Below are 26,574 nucleotides of genomic sequence, written 5' to 3'. Positions count from 1 at the left end.
TGCAAAGCTACTATTTTGTTAGGTGAAATAATGCCCAAGCTTATCTTCTATCACATTCCCCAAATATATTACATCGCTGGATTTCCCAGGGTTTCCAAATTCAAGGCCTTTAGTTTAATCCAGTCTCTATTTATGTCCAAATAAAATACACATTTAACCTGCTAGAACTTTTATGTCCTTTCTAAATTTAATAGGCAAACACAGGAAATACTCAAGAATGATCAAGCAGAACGAGTTGGTCATAACTCATAAGCTTTGAAGGTAAGTACTATTTAGGCTACTTCAGTAGATTCAACCAATTAACAAGAAGAGCACAGCTAATCTAGGAGATAACTCTCTGTCAAGAATCTGAAATTTGGGAGAGCATAACAAATCGAACCAACATAGAACACAACTTTACTACCAAAGTCTGCAACAGAAATTGCAACATACAGCTTAGCAATAAGTGTGGTCAGAGCATAAATAAGCATTTCACTAGGAGCGATGGAATGATGGACAAATTTTGGAAGCTTTCCAAAAGAGCGGAGACACAAACACACACATATGGAAATGCAAGAGAAAAGTCTGAATCGGGGAAGGCAAAATTTTTGGAAGCAAGAATAAATTAAAAGGGAATGAATTATTTTCAATCAAGGATTATTTGTTCCAGAAGTTACAGCAAAACATGTAAAAAACCCCAGCAGTGACAAGTGAGGAAAAACTAGTAGTTTGAAAGACTTACACTGCACACTTTATTAAACTGCCATGTAGCTAGAACACTGAGACTGAACAAAAATAATTGAGAAAGAAGATGCACCTGTCTATTTTGATTTACTCTGGTTCTAAGCGGACTAGTACAGACACAAAAGTTAATGTATATTCTCACCAGCAAACAGAAAATTCCACACTAATTCCATTTTGCTTTGTTCTAAAAGAGTATCTATAAAGAACACTGTCCTGAATAAGACCACAATCCTCAAAACAAAGTCACACAAGGCAAAGTTTAAGACAAACAACTCTCTCAAAGACAAAATCTACCAAAAATACATTTAAGAGAAATCTATTTTAAATTGCCTATGTTAAAAGATCAGAGACATTACTGGACATGTCTTAGAAATAAAAGTTCCACTAGTAGCCCAGTATTAGAGAGAGGCTTATAAAACAGGTTTTTTTTTTTTCTTCAAAGTTTAAGCATTGCATGAAAAACTAAAAGGTAAGTTTTTTTTATTAGAATTACTGAAAGTCAAGAATAGTCATGACTGTCTTGTACCTATGTCTTCTTGCTAAACTGAAAACGCCTTTCTTATCCCAAAGGGGGGAGGCAAGGGAAGGGGAAAGAACAGGAAAAGCCCTTGCCACTATATTATGGAAAGAAGGGCAATTTCTTTTGACACTAACTCATGATTACTAGGGAGCACAAGACTGGAGAGAGAGAGAGAAGGGACAATAGTTGCAAAGGCAAGTTACAAGGAAAAGTTAAATACAGTCTATGAAAATTAGGCTAGACAGAAGAACAGCTTTAAGCTCCTGTGATTTTCAATTGGAAATAGTTTCTTAAAACAGAAATAAAAGCAGGAGATAAGCAATTGTCTCTCATGTATACGGGACAAAAAGCAAGGTACTCAAAACATATGAAGGCATACTTTATTATCTCTTCATAGATGGGTATGACTTCTGAACACATCCAACAATTTGGATTTGACAACTCCTGATACAGACAGAGTGATAGAGGAACTACTCATGTCAGATTGCTAAGGAACTTCCTAACAGCAAGTTTCACCACTAACTCCACTTGCAGATTAATGTCTGGTACATTGAATAACATGGCGTTCAGCTCGGAGGGGTTCAACTGCTGACATCCCTCCACTAACCATTTACTCCTGCCCTTTATTTCTGCATCTTCTAACTCATGATCAGTTAGCTATTATGAGATAAGGAGGAGGCTTCTTCCCACAACTTTCCTAAAGTGAACCAAAGCAAGCCAGTTTGTCCACAAACTGAAATACTGCCCTTAATAAAATCAAATATGCTCTTTGTATGTAGTGTATATACAAAGTGTTTTCAAATGTTTGGCACCTCCAGAAATATTTGCATAATGCTCCCTCAACTCAGAATGAATTCATAAGCTCTCTCTGAACATAAGCTCTCTCTGATCCTATTCCTCAAAAAAAGCTGTACAAGAAGTCAGTACGGGACTCTAGAAAGATCGTAACTGACCTATCTCCTTAGACACATTTGGGAAACAACTTCAAGCTTATAGATTTCAAGAAAATAGATTGATTTAGTTTTCTGGAAGTGCTAGTCTTTCTTTGCTATGCTATAACTGGTGAGATTCTGGATTTAAGGGAGGGGGAAGTTTAAGCCAAGAAAGAAATCTAAAAATCCAGACTTTGCAAAGACTACTGCCAAAGAAATCATGTTCTAAACAAGGATCTGAGACCACTTTTCCCAGCATTCTTCACGAGCCCTCTGGCTATTGCTTCACGTAAATAGGTTTGCAATTGTTCTGCCATTGTGACATGGGGACGTTTTTGGTTTTGTTTTCTAAATCAAGGCACTAAAAAGGGAGAATAAGGTCAAGTCCTCTCCTATTTAGTTGTGGCAAAGCAGATTCAATCTCAAGAGTCAATGTTTCTTATACACACAGAATATTTTAAAGAATGGCTTCAGCTGAATAGCACTTATTCTGATTGGACCACAGCACACTCCAGGAGTAGCTGACAGAATTCTGCAGGTGCCACAAAATTTAGATTACAAGAAGAGTAGAAATTCTAAAAGCCATTTTATTAGACATAAAAAAAATGCAAAATTCTGATTCTACTATAAAAAAACCAGCATAAGTATTTACTAGTGGGTACAATGTTTACATCCCTACTTCCCATCCTCACTGAGGAAGAAGTCCTTATCTGGACTTAAGTACACCGGAGGGATTCAGACCTGTGTTTTAAGGGAAGTTTTTTTCCCCACAGATTCTTAATTTCTTCATGTTTTGATGTAGATATCACTGATGTACAACCCACCTGTCGACAACTCTGTCATTTAAGTTGCAGGGACTACAAAAGCCACCTATTTTTCAAAAGTGGCATTTGTTTATCAAAACTGGTCTTTGTTTAAAACTCCTGATAGTCATGTATTCCCTGACAATTGTTCCTTTTTAATGAGAATCACTTCTGGCAAACTGGTGCGCTTTAAGCACCTTTTCTTTATTCTTTTGATATAATTTAATTTCATCAAATCCCAACTGATCACAAAGAAGCGCCATACAAGACTAAAATATACATGAATTGAAGCGACAATTTCAACACTAAGAAAAACAACCAGCCAAGACAGAATAAAACCATCACAATAGCGATTAACAAGTATGGAACTTGTAAATGGGACTGACTTTTTCCCATCAGCTAAAATTTTATTGCATCAGCAATCAACTCAAAGATAGCAAAGAGATTTAATTACAAGCAGTAGTGCTGAAATCTGTACATTCTGTATGTTGAAGGAGACATGAGAAATGGAATGTTCTTTACCTTATTAAATCAATAATACATGCAAAAGATTTTCCACTTAAAACCAGGGATTTTAAAAGGCTTACAAAGAACGTTACACTAGGAAGAAAACCAAGCCTTCCTTATGCATTCTTGCTTATACTCACTGCAACAACAGATTACTTCCATGCAGTAGTACAATACTTCGAAAGCTTTAGTCCAATCTAGTAGCAAACTCATTTCTAGAATACATACATGTACACACACACACCTGCATACCTTGTAAGTGTTTAGGCTCCACTTTCTCACCAGTTCCAATTTCTCCATTGCTGGATTCTTTACTTCATCTGCTAACACAACAGGTCCACTCTTCTGTTGAGCTCTGGCCCCTGTGTCAGACAAAACAAATCCTGAAGGCCCTGTGTTTTTTTTCATTTTAAGGGATTAGTAGGAGGTATGGAAGATTTCTGCAATTGCACGTGCACAAGCAGAGCAAGGTGACAGTAAGAACTTAAGACAAATATGCAGCTTTTGAAAATCAATTCCAGAAAGAAAGAAGTCTTCTAAAACTGATACAATGTCCATAGATCTCAGTATTTCATGTAGTAATAGGCTGAATAAAGCTTACCTGCATGGATGGAGTTTTACTAACCAACCTTAAAACAGCTTTTGAGACATGTTTACTACTTAATCTATGTTTTAAAATTCCAACAGTTGAACACCCTCTTAGATTTAGCCCATCTAAAAGCCTGTTTACAACCTGCAGACCATTAAATGAAAATTACTGGCATATAAAAACTTGTCACGGAGTACATCTAGTAAATTGCAAAACATATTTTTTGTCTGTTCCAATGAACGTCAACCTTTCCAGAAGATGTGTTCGGCCAATATTTAACTTACTTATTTCAGCTTTATTAGCTCATTGTATTACAAATAATTAATTCTACAAATCACCAGTATAAAAACAGCAACAAAGAAAAGATTTAAAGCAACAAGTTAAAACATCTAGGGCCAATCACCACATATTAATTGCCAATACTTAGCATTTTCAAGCTAGTATGCATATTGCATGGATTCTAAGTTTTAATTTTGCAAAAATATTTCCTTGTGTCCTAAATACTAAGAACTGCAAAGCACTACCACTTTTTAAGCAACATTTTTATTTATTCATGCACCATTTTGACTACTCCTGCTTCTAATTCCTCCTGCTACTTACAGTCACCCTAGACTTGCCAGGTTATTTATGTAAATAAGAGTTTGGAAAAAAGTCTATACAGATGCCTCAAGATACTCCTTTAGCATCAAGCTCTACTATGTTCTTTACGTCTTCAAAATGCTGTGCAAACATTAAGTAATTAATCCTCTCAACACCCTTATGAGGTAACCAAATACGTTTTCTCCTTTTATATAGAGGAAACAGACAAAGATGTTAAGTAATTGCCCATAGGCACAAAATGAGTCAAGCGGCAAAACCTAGTTTGGGTGTTGTGAATTCCTAATGGCCACCTCATACTCTATTCCACTGGAATACGTGATCATTTTGGCAAAAAACACCAAAAGTTTTAGCTTTGACCTAAATAAAAGATTTTGATTACTCCCATTTTAGCTACTGTTCATTATTATTTGGTAAATATTTTTTAAATTTTATAGAGCATAAAGCAGTATACAGACAGGAAAGCAGAGGTTACTTTGTGAACTGTTAAAAGCCAGGAAATGAGAGCCACCAAAAAAACCCCAGAAGTTATATTTCCAACTAACAGTGAATCAAATTATTATAGACATGGAGGAGTTAGTACAGTGTCAGCAGAGACAAGGGCGTTATCCATTCACTGCTATGATACCTGTGGGAATAATTAAATCACAACCTTGTCCAGCCAGTCTGCTAGCTGCTGCACTGCTAGGAGATATAACAGATGATTTGGGTGATGCTGAGAAACCTGAAAAGGGGACATATTTAACCATGAAAATCCATCATCTTCCCTCAGAAGGCAACGTGCACTCTTACACAGATAGTTTTTTTTTTTTTCAAAACAAAGAAACATTTGCGTCAACAATACACTAAATAGAAGCATTCAGACAAGTTGCTGGAATTTCTGACAGAAAAGCTTTTTAAAAGGCGCAGCTGTTCATGTGAACTACTCCAAGTCTTCATGATTTAAGCTTTCTCTAGGTCATGATGCCAAATTTTTTTTTTTGTAAGAGTAATCAAAATATAACTGACAGTTTCATCAGTAAAGTATATACTATCAACAGAAAATTCCATGAAAGATTGTTATATACAGCTTCTACAGCTGAAACCTCCTTTTTAAGGTCTAGATAGATTTCACTCTGCACTGTCACTGAATGGTACTCACTGCATTAAGGGGTGAAGTAAGCTCTGAAATCTGTGCCAATTTCAGATATACTTGATTAACATCTGCTCCTAAGTCTGTGTAAACACACGGCAATAAGCTATCATGAAGATCATATGAGCCATTAGCCATTAAGGTGTGTAATCTCCTTTCTAAAAGAAAGAATTTACAGCACTCCCTTATTGTCTTTAAGAAAAAGAAACCCACCTTTAAACAACCTGCACCATGTGTGTTCTCTAAGCTGTTTTAGGATTATGCTTTCAGAGCTTTGCAACTCTCATGTCAAAAATGCAAAGTGGCATTCTTGTGAAGTTTTCAGGATTTAATAACCGAACAAACAAATTAGCTTATTCTCTGTAGTGATGAGTAATCATCATACTGGGGGGAGCTTTTATTGCTTTTGCTGAAAAATTCTGAGATACTTCAGGGCTGACAGTGTGCTGGAGGAAGAGGAAATCAAACCTAAACTTCAGCAGCTTCAGCAAAATTTAGTTATCAGTAAGACCCAAAATATCACAGTAACAGAAGCAACAATCACCTTTTGCCTTTTAAACATACTATAGAGCACTACTAACATGGGGTACAATTAATCCAATGATTTAGATCCAATTGCACAGAAAAGACAAGACTGAAAGATCACTCACTTGCTGTGTCCTTCTGTAGCGATAGATTGCATAAGAGCTGCAACTGGATTCATCCAGGCATAAAAGTTTGACTGCAAGATCCTGCTAAAGGCCTAAAGACTGAATCACTTCAGCAAGCGAGCTAAGACAAGCAGTTTAAGAAAATCCTTATCATTTGACAGAGTATTAAAGCAGCTTTATGCTTACTTCAACGTTCAACATCCCCCAAATCCTAAAAGCTCTTCCCCTCCAGTATTGCCTACTTTGCATTCAATAATTAAGCCCTAATAATGACACTCAAAGAGAAAAAAGAATTTTTAGAAATAGGGCAATCATTCTACTTTTGTCCATAGTTTCATATCCACCTCAGTTTCTATCACTTCTCTCTGATTTGGTTACAGCATTAGGAAAAATCTGAAGAAAATATCCTTGGATGAAAACTGTGATATCTGAAGTGTTAAAAATTAAGTGTCCAAAGCTCATCATTTGTGTACATAACTTACTAGAGAACATTTGGATTTCAAACATATTAGTGTAGCTTGAAACACATCTTGGACACTTTTTCCCTTACAGGCTAACGTGCTTAACAGCTGCAACAGTTATCCTGCTAATAGAATACAAAAAGGCAAAAATGGTGAGCAGTTTGCCTTCTGCCCAGTTTTTAGCTAGATATTTTGCAAATTTCAAAGACTTAAAGAAACCACAGCATTCACTTTGTAATGTATGTAAAGTGCAGCATGTAAATCACTGTTCTCATAAGCACATTTTACCAAACAGGAAATGCAGCAAAATGTAAATTAAATTTATGACTACAAAGAGACTTATTTTCACAGCTGCTCATTTGTTATCATTTCAAACCTTTCATACTCAGGAATTGTCAAAGCTACACAATTCATTAAAATACCACTTTTACATACTGTATCACAGCACTCCGTTGTCTTTAGACAGATGGGAAACACACATTACTGGCCTGTTTATCACTTTGTATTTCTCATCGTGTAATACTAGTTTAGATTCTCTAAAACATACATTAATGCTTGCATAGTGAATTAAATATTAATTAACTAAAATCCTTCTGCTATAAACAACTGCAACTCTGCTGAGAAAATAGGAGAACAGACACTTTCATTAGGTAGTACCTGGAAAAAGAGACCCAAAGCGTTACCACTCCTAACAACAAAACATTGAAGTAATATATGTGCTATAACAAAAAATAGAGGGGCAACAAAGAATTCCACTCATTAATCTGCTCCGTGTAAGTGAGCTGTGTTTTAAGAAATAAATAACTCTCCCATTATGCTTCAAATCAGAACAACACCTGCAACATTTAAAGAAAACTTAATGCAATGTAACACTAAAATTCTTGTCTGACACCACTTCAGTGTGCTCAAGGACCTCCCTTCCTGTAAACGCAGACCAAGTTGACACTAAGTAGTTTCCACCAGTCCCTTGACAGATACTACAAGTGTAGCATATATTCTCTATTTTAACACCCAGCTACCAGATAGATAAACAGGTTGTCACTAATGCACATCTCAGTGTGTACATTTACACCAAAATGCTCAAAGAACCCACAGAATATTGCACTCCTGACCATATGAAAATATGCTTAAAGACTAAGTTGAGAAATAAAAGACAAAAAAGCAGTTACCTTTACCTGGAAATGGTCCTGCCTCAACAACTCCCTCTTTGGTGCTGTCAAAGCCATGAGATGTTATTTTGGTTTCAGAAAGTCCAAGTCCAACTGGTAACGAACGTTTCAAGTCCTTAGAAATATTTGAATAAAAACGGAAAGTTAATGTTTAAAAAAGATAGAAGTGACTCAGAAGTATTATAATGCAATTTCAGCAGCTCTCAAAACAGGCAATTCTGCCTTTAGCCTAGAATGTCTTCACTGGTGTCACAGCATTCTCCTGTGATGCATAAATAAAACATAAATGAATGAGAAACACTGTAAGTATAGCCTGTGTACTTATTCTAGATTTTTTTTGTTTATATTGATGAACAACTAGAATGTCATCTCTTCAAGCAGTGGTTACCAAAAACGTGGCCCACAACATCATGTTATGTGATCTGAAGCTGGTCCAAACAACCCTATCAGTTTAATCATGTTTCCAGTCAAAAACTGTAAGGGGTACAGAATAATCTAAGACTAAGAGCAGACAAAATTTTACAAAACAAAAGTGTGGAAGCAACTATCATCATGTTAAAGATTAAAAAAAATAAAGTTATTTCACCCTAAGCAAGAAAGAGCTTTAAAATTCACAGCATTCTTAATTTCTACAAATAGCACATGAAGTCTCCTCAATCTTTGACATGGGAGGAACATCCAGAGAGGTATATCTTCAAACAGCTTCCTTCTGAGCACCTACTCCACATCACAAGTGCCCACAGCACAAAGTTGCCATTTACTTCTGTGTGCTTTTGAAACTCATTTATTTAAAATTGCCTGAGATCACCTTGTTTAACTTTTGAGAGCTAGATTAACAACTACAACTGACTTTCAGGCATCTGAAGTCTTCAAAGAAACCCAAAGCAGGCCTGTTACTAAACTATGAATTCACACACCATAATTCATATACCATCCTACTGCTCATTTTTTGCTATCTTACCCTCCTCTACAAATAGCTCCCAAAGTTTTCCTGGACTGTATTTCCAGCCATCTGATTGAAGTTTAGGCCTCTGATGTTATGGAATATACTTAGGGCTTCAAAAAGAGTTCACGTATTTCAAGCAATTTAAACCCGCTAATTTGTAAAAGTAAAATTGAGTGAAAAGCTAATCTGAAAATGAAAGCAAAAAGGTATAATACAACTACAATAAATTAAGCACCAAGAAATTCAAAAACTGGCAGTTTCTGAAGTCAAGTACTCTTTTGCATCCCCTCTGCTACCATACAGAGGCAAAAAAGATGACGAAGTATAGAGCAGCAATAGCGAAATTTGCTGAGAACAACTATACATAGCTTTAAGATGTCACTGCCTGGACATGTGCAGCAACTATTTCTGATATATGTAATGCTTCTAATTACAAAGAAAACACAACCTTTAAAATGCAATCTGTGTTTGACATATTACTGTAGTTGCTCGATCCACAAACCAGAAGCAAGCCAGTGCATAAGAACGATACTGCCTAGAGGCTCAGACTGTCAAGAAGTGGCTTTGGATCACATCCCCACTGATTTAGTAAGCTGTCTTTAGTTTAAGACAAACTCCTGGGAGAAGGAAAAAACAAAGAGCTACAAACATATGAATTCCAGCACAACAGAAATCTTGTTGACATAGACTACCCAGGATGTTATTGCAATCAGAATAACCAACTCCTATAGCCATACTTTCACCCACATGAACAGACTATTTCATAGTAGATTATGCTATATTTGTATATCTAAAGCATCTAAAAAAAGGAAAAATAAACAGCACGAACAACAAATAGCAGTCACATGCAGAACCTGATCTCACAAATTAAGCATATCACAACATTGGATACATACTGTTTTCAGTCTTCACAACTGACTTAACACTGGTGCTTCCATTTAAGTACTCGCAGTTGGTGGTATACTGGAAAGCCTTTGATTCACCTTAGTTTAGCTAATAGACAGAGTCCATTTAACTCAAAATGTAGCAAGTCACTAGGAGCTGAAAAAGCAGAGACTTGAAAAAGGATAACCAGATTGCAGAGAGGACGCACTGATTTAACAAAAAGGACATGGCATCAATTTTTTTTCCTAAGGGCACCTTGGCACATTGTATAGTTTTCAGAAATATTTAAATTTGTAGCCAAAGAAATGTAGACAGCTAACCTGCTTAAGCATGTTCGCAATAGGAATCTAAGGAATCATCTGTATTTAAGGTTAAAATGCCGAACATCTGCTCTGTAAAGACAGAAGTCAACATCTAAACATAAGCAGTTGTACTACTTCTGTACCTTCAACTTATTTCTAATTTGAAGCAAAACATAGGCTGAACAAACTACAGAATGAAATAAATCAGAATATTAAAACACAATCCTCTTAAATAAAAACCTGATATTTGGATAATGAGAATTACTAAGTTCTACAACTGTATATATACACATCAGGTTTTTTACAGAAATACATACATGTGTATGTACATGTACACAAACGTATTTATTTGAAGAGAGCTACACTTTTTTCATTGGCAAAAAGGCAAAGTTCAGTGTAAAGAACTACATTCAAACCTGGTTTTAAACACCTACGTTAACCAATTGAAATATATCCTGCTGAAGAAAAATATGTTTGCATATTTAAAAGAAAGATTTACCATTTGTTAATTTATATATGACCAGAATTGTCATCAAAAAAGTCAACGATCATCAATACACTGCCTTTTTGTTGTTTGTAAACATGCAAGTTACTGTTCAGTGGAGACATGCTTCTGCATGTAAACTTCAATTTTTAATATGTCATTCTTGCAACTGACTGTGCTTGCTTTTTTTTTTCCCCCACAAGTGTAGATAAACAAAAAAGCTACCCAAAAATCTGTAATCATTCTGACAAAGCAAGTTATCCCTTCAATAATTTACAAAGTATAATTTAGAAACAGCCTTAGAGTAATAAAAAGATGTGCACAAAGCTTCACATTTAAGAGAAGGTATGACAACACTTAAGGAGATTTGAGTAGTAAGAAGGTATGACAATACTTAAGGAGATTTGAGTAGTAAGAAGGCAATGTAAATAGCTTTCTTTTTTGTTCCCACCAAGGGTTTGCTGTTACAACACAGGAAGTGAGGACAGATTCCTGTACTACAATAAGGTGATTATATTTTGAGTACATGTTGCTCTTCTAGCTAAGAGGAAGATTTTGATGATCAGAAGATCTGCTTTCAACCTTGTAAGTGATTTCCCTCCTTCTTCATGAAAGGGAAATCAAGTCTCCAGATTTCATCAAAATTTGTTGATACATTTCAAAACCACAAATCTGTTAAGGGATCACCATCACAAAATAAAAAAAGATGCTTCATTCATAATTTTCAATTGTATGAAGCTGAAAACCATTGCATGTTTATGCAATTATGATCTAGCAGAAGTATTTTAATGTTGTAACTTCACCGAGACCCAGAGCTAGAGGTTTAAAAACCCTACAACTCAGAAGATTCCCAAGAAGTCAAAAGGCTGGATTAGCTATCCCATTCTCAGCCATTTAGCATGCTAAAGGCTCAAAGAAGCAAAAGCATGAGATATAGGTACAGAGAACAGCTGCACTAGCTTAACGTAGTCTAGTCAAGACACCACAAACCTATATTGTATAGAGCATTTAAACAGCTTTAACGCTTTGTTAAAATTGCATTCAAGTTACCATATAAAACTAAACATATTTTTGTAAGGTTTATTATGCAACTAACAGGGATATTAATCAGCTTTTATACAGACCATACAGAGGAACCAGTACGAATTTTTGACATATAAATCCTGCTGAGACAGTAAACTCGAAGTCACTCACAATGTATGCTCATGAAAGAATGTTGACTGAACTACAACGCTAATTCCAAAGAGATACTTCCAATCCATGCTCTCCATAATAATCTAAAATGAAGAGGGGAAAGATACCAGAACTGTATTGTTTCTCCACCAGCAGAAGCTAGCCAGCAAACAACATTGTATTAATTTCTTAGTTATCTCAGTCCATTACTAATGCATGACTGAGCACTATCTTTTGCTTAGTACCAACAGTCAATGTTAAAGATAGGGTTTTGCTTGCCTTTACTACCTTGAATAAAGGTATTTTAAAAACCCCACATCGCTAGCTAGTTCAAGGAGTCCATTAAAATTGGACCAACTATACTCGGAACAATAATATGGTCATTTATTTTTTGATGGTGGATGACATTTTAAATAAGACTACTCAAGTTACCTTTTGGAAAAATTTGCAACACATCTTATTGTAAAGTTCACAGTTTAAAGTTTTGAAGATTACCAGTCCAATGAAGCAAAATGTTGTGTAGATAGACATAACATCTATCCAGTAAGATAACTGTCTCTGAACTTTAACTTCTTACCCTAATTCATGTGCAAGCGGAGCTCAACTTTTTTTTTCTTCTCTTTCCCCTATTACACCACTCAGCTCCTATTTGCCATGAATTAAGTCCCTAGATCCTTACATCAATATGAATTCAAGCATAAAAATAAGTGGGAGAAGAGCTGAAGGCTTTAATCCATGCTGAAGTGGCAAAGAACACGGACTGACACATTGCTCCTATTCTCCAATACATTGCTCTTCACTCAGAAGAGCCTTTCTTCTACTACATCCCTTTTGACTTACCTGATGTGATACGACCATTGAACTTTGAATTAGTTTCCCCGTCTACCCTCATCATTAACATTCATATTTTTGGTTTTCAAAACTGTTGCCAAGTGGTCTGCTTCACACAAAGACTGCTCCTTTTTGTTTTATCTCCTAAAAACAGTTTTCTAGAGCTGACACACAGAAATATATTTTAAATCAGTCTACGTTAATTGAAATATAATTTCCCAAAGTAAAATCTAACTATGCCAGTCAACATAGCAAAACCTAAGAGATGAACATGGATGTTTCAAGTAGAATGTGAGCAACAAGCCTGGTGGGTTTTTTTTTTTTTCAGAAGGCAAAAGACAAAAAAAAAATAATTGACCTTATCTATTTGTGCAGTCTGGCAATAAAATTACAGAACAATAAACTGAACATATGCACTCAGATTCATCAGATCCCAGAGGTTATTTCATAGTTCTAGTAAGATAAATTGAAGACTCACAACAAAGCTAATTTATCCTTTGCAGCCTAAAGTTTATTACTGGTATTATACACATGTTTAATAATGGTTTTGTCCCCATAAGAGTACAAAAAGAGCCAGAAGAGTCTGGAGTTAAAATGAAAGAAAACAATTGGAACAACAATTTCAGAGACTCAGACTGATAAGACCTTCATATAGATTTTGTACAATAGTTTAAACATAACAAATAGTTTACAGCTGCCTGAATACCTTTACAGGCAGACCAAACAGTTCTTCAATTAATTTAACTTACTCCTACGCAGCTTTCACACTATATGGCATGTTATTGAATTAGGAACAATACACTTCCTCAAGTCCTTCCCACAGTTCCCAGCTCCCAATCCCCTCAGTGACATTAAAACACCACTATTCTAATCACATAATTATAATTAGCATGAGAGGAAAACTGTGTTCTAAAAGTCAGGGATAAGTGAAATAAATCGGTGAAGAATGTGTCAGCAAGACTTTTTTTTTTTGGCGGAGTTTTCTTGTACAAAGTCGTAAGAAACACATGTTTGACTAGGAAATGAAGTCCTCTGTTAAGACAGACTAACAAACATCCAAACATTGACAAGTGTTTATATACACCAAGTTTTTAAAGCTTGTGAGTTCCAACAGAGCTCAGAGAGCTGAAAAGCACTGGGTCAAGCTCTTTCATAATGAAAGGACATTAGATATTTCATCCAATGACAAATGAAGCTACAGGGTTTTTTTGTTAAAAAAATTTCCATCCATCACACAGGCAGGACAAAACTTGTCAGAATTCCACAGGCATCTCTTATTACAAACAAGACAGAATTAGAATGAAGTAGCATATTTCTGAATGGGACTACAGTTCGGCAAACACTTATTTAAGTTACCTTATAAATATGCTTTTGATTCTTTTTCTTAAACATAAGGAAGCAAGAAGACGCATCAAGGCGTGCTGTATCACATTCCCACAAGACTGGAACTAATATGCTTCCTTCTGAAATGACATTATGGCAATCTATGCTGTCTGATGTTCTGCACAACTAATGGCATTTTTCTTCAAAGAAGGAACAACCCTACTTGTGATTTCCAGGTAAATACATTTGCACTGCATTGCCTTGCAAAATGAAAGGCTTCTCGTGCTTGAGTACATACAAATACTGCATTTGGTGGAAAACAAATGTGCATTTTCATGCCTAAGTAGTTCATCGATGAAATCTGATGGAAGTGCTAAACAGAATGCAAGGCTAGAGGAAAGTTTAGTTTTGTAATTAAGGAACCCTGAACAAAAGGTTGTACAGCTACCTCTTTACTGAGTTTATCAAAAACATACAATCAAAGTTGCTCAAGTGTTTGTCACAAAATAGCTGTAGAAGACCAAATAAAAAAAAGAAAGCATAAATGATGTTTTATTGTTTACATCTGAATTATAAAACATCTAGATGAACAGCTCCCCGATCATAACAATAAGAACACAAGAAACTAAAATAACCTTGTTCCCCAGCTTCCTGAGAAGGTGTAACTGAAACCAGGATAGCAGAGTTTGAGTGCTCTAAACTCTACTGTGGTCACATAGTCTTACCAGGCCCTGTGGTAACAGTACAAGTTAAAGTGGTAATGGTTTCTTGCCTCTTTCTTTACCAACCTCCTAAAAATCAGTACATGGCTTGTTGTTTCCATAAGCCAATAGGAGAAAAGACCCCTAAAAACTTGGCACAGAAATTTTGTGGTGCAATGCATATTGCTTTAGGTTAAAAAAAAATATCTGGCAAGGAAAAAAAGAGAAAGCACAGCATTAGAAATAACAAACACAAAGCAAGATGAATAGAAGCTAAATATTAGAATTTGAGACTAACAGATTAGTAAACAGACGTTAATTCCAAGAAGTTTGTTTTCTTTGTTTTGTTTATAAGAAGCCCCGATTATCACATATGCTGAGTTTAGGTCACATATGCAGGTGTTAACTTGTATAAGACAGTTCAAAAAAATATTTGAAGTGCACTTCATCTTCACTGATCTCAGAATAAGCATTGTGAAAATAATTACAGCAGCAAATGCAACTATGCTTGCATAGTATAAATTTTCTGCACGCTGACCAAATATTTGACCCATTTTTGTGAAAGTGGAAGTCTCAAATCTAGTTAACTCCAAGCCAGCAAAAACCTACTTCAACATTTTTATGTGGCCATTAACAAAACCTACTTTAATATTTTACTTTCCATAGAAAATAGTGACTATATTTTGACTTAACAAGGGCTCTGACCCACTCAACAAGACTGCAAGTTCGATCTACTGCAACTAATAAATGAGGCACTACAGTGAAGTAGTAATTCTTACATAAGGAAAAGATAACTTAGACAGCAGTCAAGTCACAGCAGCATCAAGGTCATCAGATTTAAAAAAACAGTAAATCTGTTTCTCTACTTCCAGGTGAACTCAAATTCATTACCACTTCAAGGTGTATTTTTGTTGCCTCCCCCCCAAACATAGGTATATGTTTATCAAAATTTAGTTTAAACTTCATTTCATTAAACATTGTCTTGATTTTTACACTATGGTAGATCTTAGTTGAACAACAAATCTTAAGAAACATAAGCCTTCCCTTATAGCAGTGCTATTAATTAAAAAAAATAAAAAATCATGGCCTGTTCAGCAGAAGCAGCAAAAGTGTTCAGTAGTCAGTGCAGCATTTTTCAGTAAGAGCTCAAATATGGATGCATTTCCACCTCGTGAAGTTTTATACTTTTTTACAGCTATGCCCACTATACAGCTACCCTGCAATCAAATGGTTTCAGATGTTGTTTTTGTTTTATTGTATTTGTTTTCATTTTTAAATTTTTATATATATATTTACACATTTGAATATCATTTTTAGTTGTAATGATAATATAATAAACATGTTTTGAAATATACTTTTGCTATATATTTAAATGTTTGTTTCACTGTTTTATGAATAAAATTGCTGGATTAAAAATCAGTATCCTCAAGACTCAGAGTCAATAATTAAAAGTGTATGCATTTGATTGTGTATTACAGAGCATCCAACACTCCACGCTATCTAACATTCAGAAAAAAATTGCCACTAATATAGCTTTATACAAAAATGTGTAGTATCTGCTTCATTTAGTTTACTTTAACAATAATTTATCACCTTTGAAAGAGTTTTTCCATTAAAGTTAAAACCAGAAGACAAAAATCAGGCAGATGCTTATTTTACCAATATCCAGGATGTATATGTAATTTGTTTTAAACTTATGAAGGTTCCCCCCTCTAATCAACATTTTAGTAGGACAGAATACAATGTTGAAGTTCTGCTCAACATTTCTTTTAGAAATAATCCTGCACCGTAAGCCAGCATGGGACTGTTAAAAGCTCAGATTTCCTTAAAATCCAAGTCTCAACAGATATCAAATAAATATGGATAATTAACTAGTGTTCATATTTCCAACTGAAAAGCGAAATAAAAGTAAACAAACCCCGAATTCCATAAACTATACCATAGCACCCTCTGCTGGACAGCCAAACACAAGAAGAACTGATAGTAAAATATACTGAGGTTAACGGAAAGAACTCAAAATTGCATAAAGATCATTACAGAAGTATAATTTTTTTTTTGTCAACATACAACAAATAAGATGGATTCTGATATATGTCATCTATATAGCATACAGCAATACAGTAGTCATTTTCCAGTTTCAACACAAGAAAAACTACTTCTGGTTTTTGCAACTTCAAATCAGAACATGACTATCTTTACTTTAGGCACATTGCCTCCAAACTTAATACCCCTGAGAAGTAGCTTGCCTCGAACACTTTGATATTTCTTCATAAAAAAAAAATTAGGATTTGGTAGCTTGAATATAACGGACCTGTTAAGTCTCATATTTCAAAATGCTTGTTGTCCTGTTTTATGAATAAAATTGTCAGATTAAAAATTAGTATCCTCAAGGATCAAAGACAAGAACGTAGAAGCAGATACACTTGATAGCACCCAATTCTTTACACTATTTCACATTCAGAAATATTTGCCACTACTAACATGTCTTTACAAAAAAAGGCTATTGTAATGTGCAATCACATTACGTTATATCAACTTTAACAATAATTTATGAGTTTTTGCATTAAAGCTCTAGAAAACTATGTCAAGTGAAGTCTGCTAGCATTTCTGATAATGATAGCTTGTTAGACAGCAAAGAAAATTCTTACCCTGTTAAAGCTGTGCTCATGAGAATCTTCCAGCTGTCCATTGCTAGTTACAGGAATTTCTGCCGCTGAATTTTTGGGAGACTCTTGAGCCATTGCACCTTCCTATAGTATAAGAAGAAACAGGTTAGCACTTAAAATTCCAATGAATGATCTATACGAAAACATTTGATCTATGGGTTTTATAACAGTTGATTTTATTTCAAACTCCTATCGGTAATATTTTGATATATTAGGTCTGTATACATTCATTTCATCACATACCCAAATCACATTAATATGCTAGCACAGCTTAGACAGAAGTAATGTAAAGCTTCAAGATCTAAGAGGAAATTTAACCTATTGATGGGGGGTGGGGAGGTGTCAGACACAAGTGAGACATGTGTGACCAGACAAGTATTTTCTATGCACACTTGACCCCTACAGTAGTTTACGTATCTCAAAAAATAAAAAAGATGAGCTTGACTAAAAAAAGAAAAATTGTACTAGATAATGATAAGCAAGAAATATTAGAGAAGTGCAATGAGTTTAATCATGTGCTACAAAATGAAAAGAAATGGTTCCAAACTTTAAAATAGTTTAACTTCCTTCTTATTTTATCATAATACAGTGCCACCTTCTGACTAAACTGTTGGTATGCAACTCTCATTCAGTCAATAGCAGTAAATCTAAAGTGAAATGCAGAAACAAGAACTTTTTGCACCAATGCAATTCAAGAATCAAAGTTAGTCTTAAAGTGCAGCTGCACTATAGCTGCAGCTGCGAAACCACTGCTTTCAAGAATGACCTAAAGTATAACCTAGAAGAGACATTTCCAGAAGAAATGCACACTGTTTACAAGCACCTGAAGAGGGAATGGCACCCTAACACGCTCAAAAACCAAGAGAAACTGAAAATCATGGCCATCTCAAAAAGCCAGCCCTGACTCTGCATGACAGCTTCATTAGTCAATGAAAGTGTAAACAGTAGAAGACTCAACACACAACCAAACCAGTGTTTGTTCAGTCACTTACATAAAAGTTGTCTGAAGTCTTCAAACCAGCCCGAGCACCTGTGCAAGACTGGCACAACTTGGTACACCATCAATGGGTACTTGAGAATAGGTACTTAAAGGTCCCTTAAAGCTCCTAATCATCAAACTGAACTAGATCTTTCCAACCAAAGGGACGGAAGATGCCCAGTCTCAGATCAGGCTGAAGTACCAGCAGCTTCTCCAATCACAGGTGAAGCTTTTACAGGATATCCATATAACAAAGATTTTTACTGGTACTTACTCAGGATCACTTGCATCATTCTTAATTAGCAACATCTTCTGTCATACCCCATTGCTAATATTCCCCCCCCCTTTCACCTATCACTTCATTTACATTAGTAAGCTTGATTTCTTTAGCAAGCTTGGAGGCCTCCCAAACTTTTTTCTAATTAGTCACTGTCTGTGGGCTCCAATACGCATGGCTCCACCAACTCCAGACAGCTTTCAAAGCTATATTACCATAACTTCTTCCAAAGACTAAATTACTGAGACTTCACCTCTGTTGGTCTTTTGATGCAGAGCTCACTATTCAAACTTTATTTGGTATCTACAAAATCTGATTGACATTTCTGAAAGTGTAACAAGCTTCTTCAATTAGCAGCATAAAACACCACCATCACCAAAAAAACAACAAAACACGGAGACTAAAGTCCATCGGGTTCTCAGTAAATGCTGCCTTTCACCCATACAGAGAAGAGAAAGAAAAAGACCGAGAACAAGCCACTCTAAGAACCATACATACATACAAACTACAATCCGTGGATGCACACCTATAAAATACTATCTGAGGTGATACATTTTCCCCTTTTGAGGATCAAGAGTTTCTCTACAACTTAGCAAAACTGAATTGAAAGCTACTCTTTCAAAAATAGTGTTTTATGAAACACTTCACTAAAATGAGAAGCAATGTGCTCAGGCATAGCTTTTGAAAAAAATTCTAAATATGCAGAGAATAGTTTTCGAATCATTTAAGAAAATGTCAGTGTGCTATAAATTAAAAAAAAGTGACTTTATAACACACTAACTTACCCCATCAATCCCTCTCATTTAGGACCCAGTAAATGCCTTCTTTCAGCACCGGGAAGGAATAGCTCGTACGCCATATATTCACATTGGCCTAGCATACCAAATTCTCCATATAGCCCAGTCTTCACCCTCAACTACAACACAAAACAGCTATTTTTTGGGTCATTCTTCATACAACAGAACAAGCTCATGGCTTTTAAGTAAATGAAAATATTGAAGCGCACCAAAATGTCTATGTTTATTTTATGACTACCTCTGATACTCTATAATGAAATAAAGCAAATTACTGTATCTCGAGTTGGAAGAGCCCCATAAGGATCATCAAATCCAACTCCCTGCTCCTCGCAGGGAGTTCCTACACACCACCATTAGAATAAGTGTTCTAGTTACCTGCCATGTTAGATTTTAATTTAGGAAATCTGTCCAATAGAGCAAGCTTAAGAAGCTTGAGCTAAATCTCACATCTGCTTAAACTCTAACACTGCTAGGAACTATACTTCTACTTAATACACTAAAGTGAGGTATTTTTCAAAATACTTGGCCTGCCACAGCTACCCACACAATACTGAAACATTAGCATTGGCTGACGTAGCTATTTTTGTTCTTCTTTCTGCAATTGTCAGAAAACACAGTGTCAAGGAGAAGTCCTGTACCATCAGGGGATACACTTCGTTTGGCAGGAATCACAAACCAAATTGCATCCCCAAATTTAATTAAGGCAAAAATGCTTGGCTTGGGTGCTTTTCATCAAGAATTTCAAATCATTTTGCTAATACTGTACATTGATATATGTTTACGCATTTATTCAGAGATATCCATCCTCACGCATATCCATACATGTCTCAAATACATACATTAAAAAAAAATCATCAGCTTCTCTGGACAACTTACGAAATCTAAAAAGGCCTAGAAACAATGCACAGGGTTTTTTTAGATGTTTCTACTTGAGGCAAACCTATGTATCAACTACAGAGAAAGCAAAATACTACTTGCTAACTTCTGTTTCATGTTACGTCTGAAATAAAACACCATCTTCCATTGCTGAAAGGACATTTCACTACTGCCCTTCTCCAGTCCCTACTATGAGCCACACAGCATCCCATCTCCCAACCACACTTGCCTGCCACTCACCACAATGCACAATAAACAGACTCAACTTGCTAGCCTGACAACAGACCTTTTCACCAGGTTAATTTTCCAGTTTCAGCAAGTTGAATCAGTTTGCAATAAAGTCAGGGAAGCACCAAAGACATGAAGTGAGCAGCTGAAAAAGGGAAGTGAGACAAACTGCTAATTTGGCTCAGCCATAATAAGAAATCACCACCTACATTTTATCCAACAGTCTAAGATAGCATTGCTGCCAAGAACAAAAAGTCTTTGCCCCTTTTTTTTTTTCTTGCCCTTTACCCCTAACTCTTCCCCTCCATCAGCTTCCTCCATTCCCCACCTCTTCCCTGGGCCAGAACAATGTATTTGTACAGCAAACAAGATTGCGGAAACACCATATATTAAAAGAAGGTGACCCATGCCTAAAAAGGAGATGTAAAATTTTTCCACTCAAATCAGTTCTACACAACAGTTCCTCACACAGCTCCAACACTTGTACCTGCAAAACAGAGTGTGCAATAATGCAATAAAACGCTATTAAGAATGAAGGACTGTTCTCGGCCACAGCACCAGCTTACTTCAGCAGCGCAGTATCTCAAAATATTTTAACTGAAGACTACTGCCAAAACCAGTGGCCATTTCTCTCTACCCCTGGATGTAAGTTCCTGCAACCTCACACAATCTTGATAAGCTTACTGATCTGAGAGAAAACTGAAACACCAAACCACAACAGTATTTCTGTTAAAACAGTGAGTATGATCGCTGAATGAAGCGCCCCTGTGGTAAGCACAGCCCACAGCCAATTTAAACAAAGAAACTGCATCCTGAAAAGAAAATTCCTCATATGTAGGAAGAGTCTAAAGTAAATACAAAGACGTTCCTCAATTTGCATTGATGTATTAGGCATGAATGAAATAAGCATAATGGAAAATCATAAAGTTTGAGTTGTATGTTTTATTTAGAAAAATATATTAATACTTCAGTAACTTTTTTCTTAGCACATCTGTTTGCAAATATCAGATTTGGAGATTACTAAATATCTACAGAATCACTATTCTGTTTTTATAAAAAAAAGTTTAAAGACAATTCACTGGTACTGAAACTCTAATCATGATAAAGCCAGCATCACCTTTTTTCATTCTTAATCTTGAGCAGCCAGGGAAAACTATATTCTTTACCTTTCTGAAACAGCCTCCCAAACATATCTGATTGGCTAAATATTATCAAGAACTTTAGGAATTCACTATTTTAAAACGTCACAGACTTCTCCACAATGAAGGTTCAAGCTGTATCTGCTCCCAAGAAAAAATATTCACCACTCCAGCAGCAGCTAGAATGCCACGTTATAGTGAGGTTACAAAGACTGCTGCCTTTTCAGTACCAACGCTTTCTTCCTGCAGCACCTACCCATTTCAGACTCTACCCCGCCTAAATCTATTCAGCCTACAAAACAAATACCGCAGCACAGCAAAAGACTACTGGTTTAAGTAATCATTTGGAATGAATTAATTGCATTGTTCTTAACAGTGTCTCAAAATCAAACCCACCCATTCAAGATAATATGCATGAGCTCATATCCCCATACTAACTTCACTGTGCTGTGTATCAGAATTTTTTGCAGTCTGAAACTGTTGCTGGGATTGGTTGATTGTACACTAATATAACGATCACCCAATCACCTCAGGGTCAGACTGGACCTCTTCTGCAGCTGGGTGAGATTCATCAAGTGTTGTGGATTCATTGCTGTGTTCTGACATACCTGAAAATAAAATAGGTTTGGCACGCGTTAATTGATGTGAAATGAGCTGGATGTCGCACCTTACAGAAACCAAAGTAGGCTTTCAGAAAACATTTCTTTCACAAGCTCTGCTAAAGCAAAGAGAAACCTCCTTCTTTTGATGATTACCAGGTCTTCAGCTCCCCCAAAATCTAACCAAAACTAGGAAAATAGTCTAGCACAAGGTCCCATTGCCAAAGCAACCTTCCCCACACAGAGAGCTGAGCTTGCAACATAAAAACCAGGAAGTCAAAGTTTTCAGCTCGTATTTACCATCACCTGAAACAATACACCGACTGTATCCTACCATTGCAAAGATCACAGTTTTCTCAAGTCATGAGATTTATCCAAGTTTGTATTGATGTTAAGCCACTGTAACCTAGTAAGCTGTTCAGTCTGTTATGCCTAACTAGAAATAGAATCACTTTTGTTTTATTCTCAAAAAAATCTCACCTACAGAGGCAAAGAAAGTTAATAACACTGAGCACGCACGCAAGAAATCAACTGTGAGTAGAGTGATCATGAAAGGTAAGTTACATACATAGTATAGCTTAAATAAGGAAAGTATTTGAATCTAACTTTAAATAGCTGGTAACTACAGGTGATACTGCAATTCACTCAGCTGTTTGAGAGGAGGAGACAACCAATCATTAAAAATTAAACAAGTCTGTCAATATTGAGTGTAATTACACATGACTTCAGTTTATTAAGTCTCGCACCATTTTATACATGTTCAGCCATATACCAGATCAAGAAAAACTCCAGATATCACTATTTATATTGTATTTCAATTTCCCAAGCTATAAAACATTTTAGTTAAAGCAAATAATTAATAAGGTAAGCGGCTCGCATGACAAAGGAAATAAAATAAGGACACAAAGGCTGAGAAACAGAACCATCTAGATCATATTACGCTGGATAACCTATTACCTTCCTTTGGAAAAACCAAACACATAGAAGAAGAGATTTTCTCCGAAAAACAATTCTTTCAGGGCTGTCACTAAATGGAGTTGCATTTTTCTCCGACTAATACAAAATTCCTTTCTAAGTAATTAAATATAACTTCCTTGTATAGCTTTCTTAATTTTCTATGATTTTTTCGAATAGGAAAGACCACACAGCAGAGATGCTGCTTTCCCACAGAATCCTGTCCGAACTCTGCTTGTGGTTGAAAACAACCTCCATTCTTAACAGCGTACTTCTGAGTAGATGAAAAATTTCCCTTATGGACTAGAAGAGTAAGAGCGATTTCTTTGCTCTGCGGGTTAAACAAGAAGCTAAATTCATCTTGTAGTGCAGTCTTAGTTAAGACAATCCATACCTCAGTTTAATCATATTGCTGATCCTGGAGTTACAGTTGTACCTCACATACAAACTTACATACCATGGCAACACTTTTTAAAACTATTAAATGCTATGAACAGCAAAAGTATTTTCTCGATAGTCTTAAGAACTCTTAATAACCTAATCTAGAGGCAGGAACCATCTCACAAACCCAGGTAGAAGACACTCTGTAAAGACAAATAATTCATTTTTTAAAATAGAAATTAATTCACCATTTGTGTTACAACACACACCACCACCCCCCCACCACCACCCCCAGTTTTTTGTATAGTATTCTTTTCCTGCAAGCAGTATCAACACTTTCAACACAGCTCTGCAGGTTCACACTGACCAACTTTAAAACACGAGAAGAGGAAAACTATAGATTAAAGGTGGCTTTTGTAAAAGTTTAACTGTACATTCTAGCTTAATTACAGAATTGCCTGATGATTGCTTCTATAGCAAAAAAAAAAAAAAAAAAAAAGATGTGAACATCAAATGCTGGATGTAAGGACAAAAGCTTTCTACAAGTTTTTGAAGATTCAGAATTTAAAACGCTCACGTGAAATTGGGGCAAATATGGCATCTAGATACATATATTACTTATATTTAAGGTTGTATTACAGAAATGCATATAAACTTTCGTATCTTAGTGATTCCCGATTTTCTCCTGAAGGTGTCAGAGAAAGAGTCATTCTTTATAACAGCTTGCTGCTCTTCAGTACCATATGAATTCTGCATTATCAATTATTTTTTCACTAAAGTAGCCATGACTTTAGAACGAGCTAGGTGACTGTTCGGTGTACCAGGACATTCATTACGATCAGCTCAATTACAACTCAGAGATGCTCCACTTACAGAAAGTATGCCTGATCCATATTTTGACATGAATTTAAGCCTGAAACCCTGACTTTATCACTCCCGCCCCTTTGGATTTTCATTTTTTTTTCCCCACTAGACCAATTCTGCAAATCCACACAAATACTGTACCAGAGTAGAAGAGAGGAGACAGAATAGACTGAGAATCTTCCCCCCAATGGCAAAGCCACCTTAAATTCATATCAGATTACAAACTCAGTCATTTTAAGTTCTGCTCACCATACATAAAACCAGACAATTTTTAAGTCCTAGGGATTTAGATATCATTTCTTCAACTGGCAAAGTAAAAAGTAGAGCAAAAACCTATAAACAGCATACTAAGCTTCCTCTAGCATGAAGACTTCAGAGATATTTAACTAATGGCTATAAACTGGAAGAGGGCAGGTTTAGATTAAACATCAGGAAGAAGTTTTTCACTCTAAGGGTGGTAAGGCACTGGAACAGGTTGCCCAGAGAGGTTGTTGAGGCCCCATCCCTGGACGTGTTAAGGCCAGGCTGGATGTGGCCTTGAGCAACCTGGTCTAGTGGGAGGTGTCCCTGCCCATGGCAGGGGGGTTGGAACTCGATGATCTTCAAGGTCCTTTCCAACCTAAACCATTCTATGATTCTGTAATTCTAATTATAATTAGTGGTTATAAGAGCACACTTATGGACTTTTCCTAAAAAAAGACAAATCCATATTTGTTTATTCATGCAGATGTGAACTAAATGTCATCAACAATACATTAATTTTGAATAAGGGGTTTATTCTAAATATAATTACATTACTTAAGTAAATGACTTATGATCTCAGAAACAAGAACCATGGGATTCTCAACAATTACATCTGCTTTTCTAAGCAGGATGGACTGGCTCCTTCACTTAAGTTTTTCTCTTAAATTAATCACCAATAAGGTAAAAGCTAGATATCTTCTGTCCAAATAAAATTTATTACACATTTTTATTGTTGTCTTATTACTCCATTGCATAAGTAAGCCATTAAAGTTCTTGTAACACTGCAGAAAATGCAAGTGCTGGTGGAAAACAATGTTTTAACACATTTTCTTAATTTCAATTTCTAACAAAGATGACTATCACTATTTCTTATCAAGAGCAATATCTTTTTAAAAATAATGTAAAGAATGGTATTAAACACTTTCTGCTGCAATCACACCATAGTTTCCTCTTTATGCTCTTGAATTCCTTGGCTGCTCCACTTGCAAGATCTAATCATCCCTGAAAGTTACAAGACACGATGGAGATAAGGACTGGAGAACAAGGCTGCCACTACCACATTCCCTACTCTAGGTCAAGCTGCCCCTAAGCACTTCAATAGTCTGGTCCTCTCCAGATTAGCTGAGGCATGGGCTCCCATTATGGCTCCAACTTCTACCAAAACAGAAAGAAGCAGCTCATCAAGGTATTACCTCAGCTTCCATTTTTTCCAATCTAATGTTCTTCTGTATTACTTATTCCTTACAACTTTAATTGTGTGTGTACATACATATACACTCAGACAGCCGTTTGGTTTCAGAGTTGCACTAACCAAATGACATCCTTCTCCAGCCCTGCAAAAGAACCCTTCTGTTATCTTTTCTAGATTATCAACACTTAGATAACAAAGCCACTGACTTCAAGAGCTAACTTCTTGTGACCACTTCCACCAAGCATGAAAAACACACGTTAGACACTGAAACTACCTCTAGTTCAGGGATGAAAGTCTATGAGGGGGTTTCAGTTAAAAATGATAGATCAGAAATGTATTATAAGCAACAATAGAAGAATTGCATATAGTTTGTCAACAATACTAGATGCAACACCTGTTTATCACACAACACCACAGTGTTTCCATGTTTTAAGAATACTAAGTCAGCTGCAAAAGACAAATTGGAACACTTACAACAATAATTGTCAGGGTGTGGAATAAGTCCCAGGGGCACGAAATTCATGCAGCATTTAGATTTTCCTTTCTCCACTAACAATCAGATTCCCTTTCTCTCTCGTGAAACCCAGCTTCTACCAAGCTCAGGCTCTGCCCACCCTCTCCAGGTGCCCACCACCCCTCGGAGCCGGGACC

General features: G+C 36.0%; 1 protein-coding gene across 4 annotated transcripts in view; it reads right to left on the bottom strand.

The window, feature by feature from the left end:
• Nucleotides 1-22,301, bottom strand: part of ARFIP1 (ADP-ribosylation factor interacting protein 1) — a 40,635-nt gene extending 18,334 nt beyond the window's left edge. Inside the window, exons 1-5 of one of the 4 annotated variants that reach the window (XM_009893684.1) lie at nt 22,219-22,301; nt 17,377-17,478; nt 8,084-8,198; nt 5,300-5,395; nt 3,738-3,847 (exon numbers count right to left, since the gene is read on the bottom strand). In XM_009893684.1, the coding sequence (XP_009891986.1) occupies nt 3,738-3,847; nt 5,300-5,395; nt 8,084-8,198; nt 17,377-17,478; nt 22,219-22,296 (501 nt within the window). In that variant the 5' untranslated portion in view covers nt 22,297-22,301. Of the gene's footprint in view, nt 1-3,737; nt 3,869-5,299; nt 5,396-8,083; nt 8,199-17,376; nt 17,479-22,218 lie in introns of those variants that run through there. The other 3 variants (XM_009893685.1, XM_009893686.1, XM_009893687.1) reach the window with 3 other exon arrangements.
• Between the last annotated feature and the right edge of the window lie 4,273 nt (nt 22,302-26,574).

This window comes from Charadrius vociferus, unplaced genomic scaffold (genome assembly GCF_000708025.1).
Source record: "Charadrius vociferus isolate BGI_N301 unplaced genomic scaffold, ASM70802v2 scaffold59, whole genome shotgun sequence".
NCBI classification, from domain to species: Eukaryota; Metazoa; Chordata; class Aves; order Charadriiformes; family Charadriidae; genus Charadrius; species Charadrius vociferus.
The sequence above is the reverse complement of the archived record's forward strand: the minus strand, read 5'-3'. Positions and strand labels throughout refer to the sequence as shown.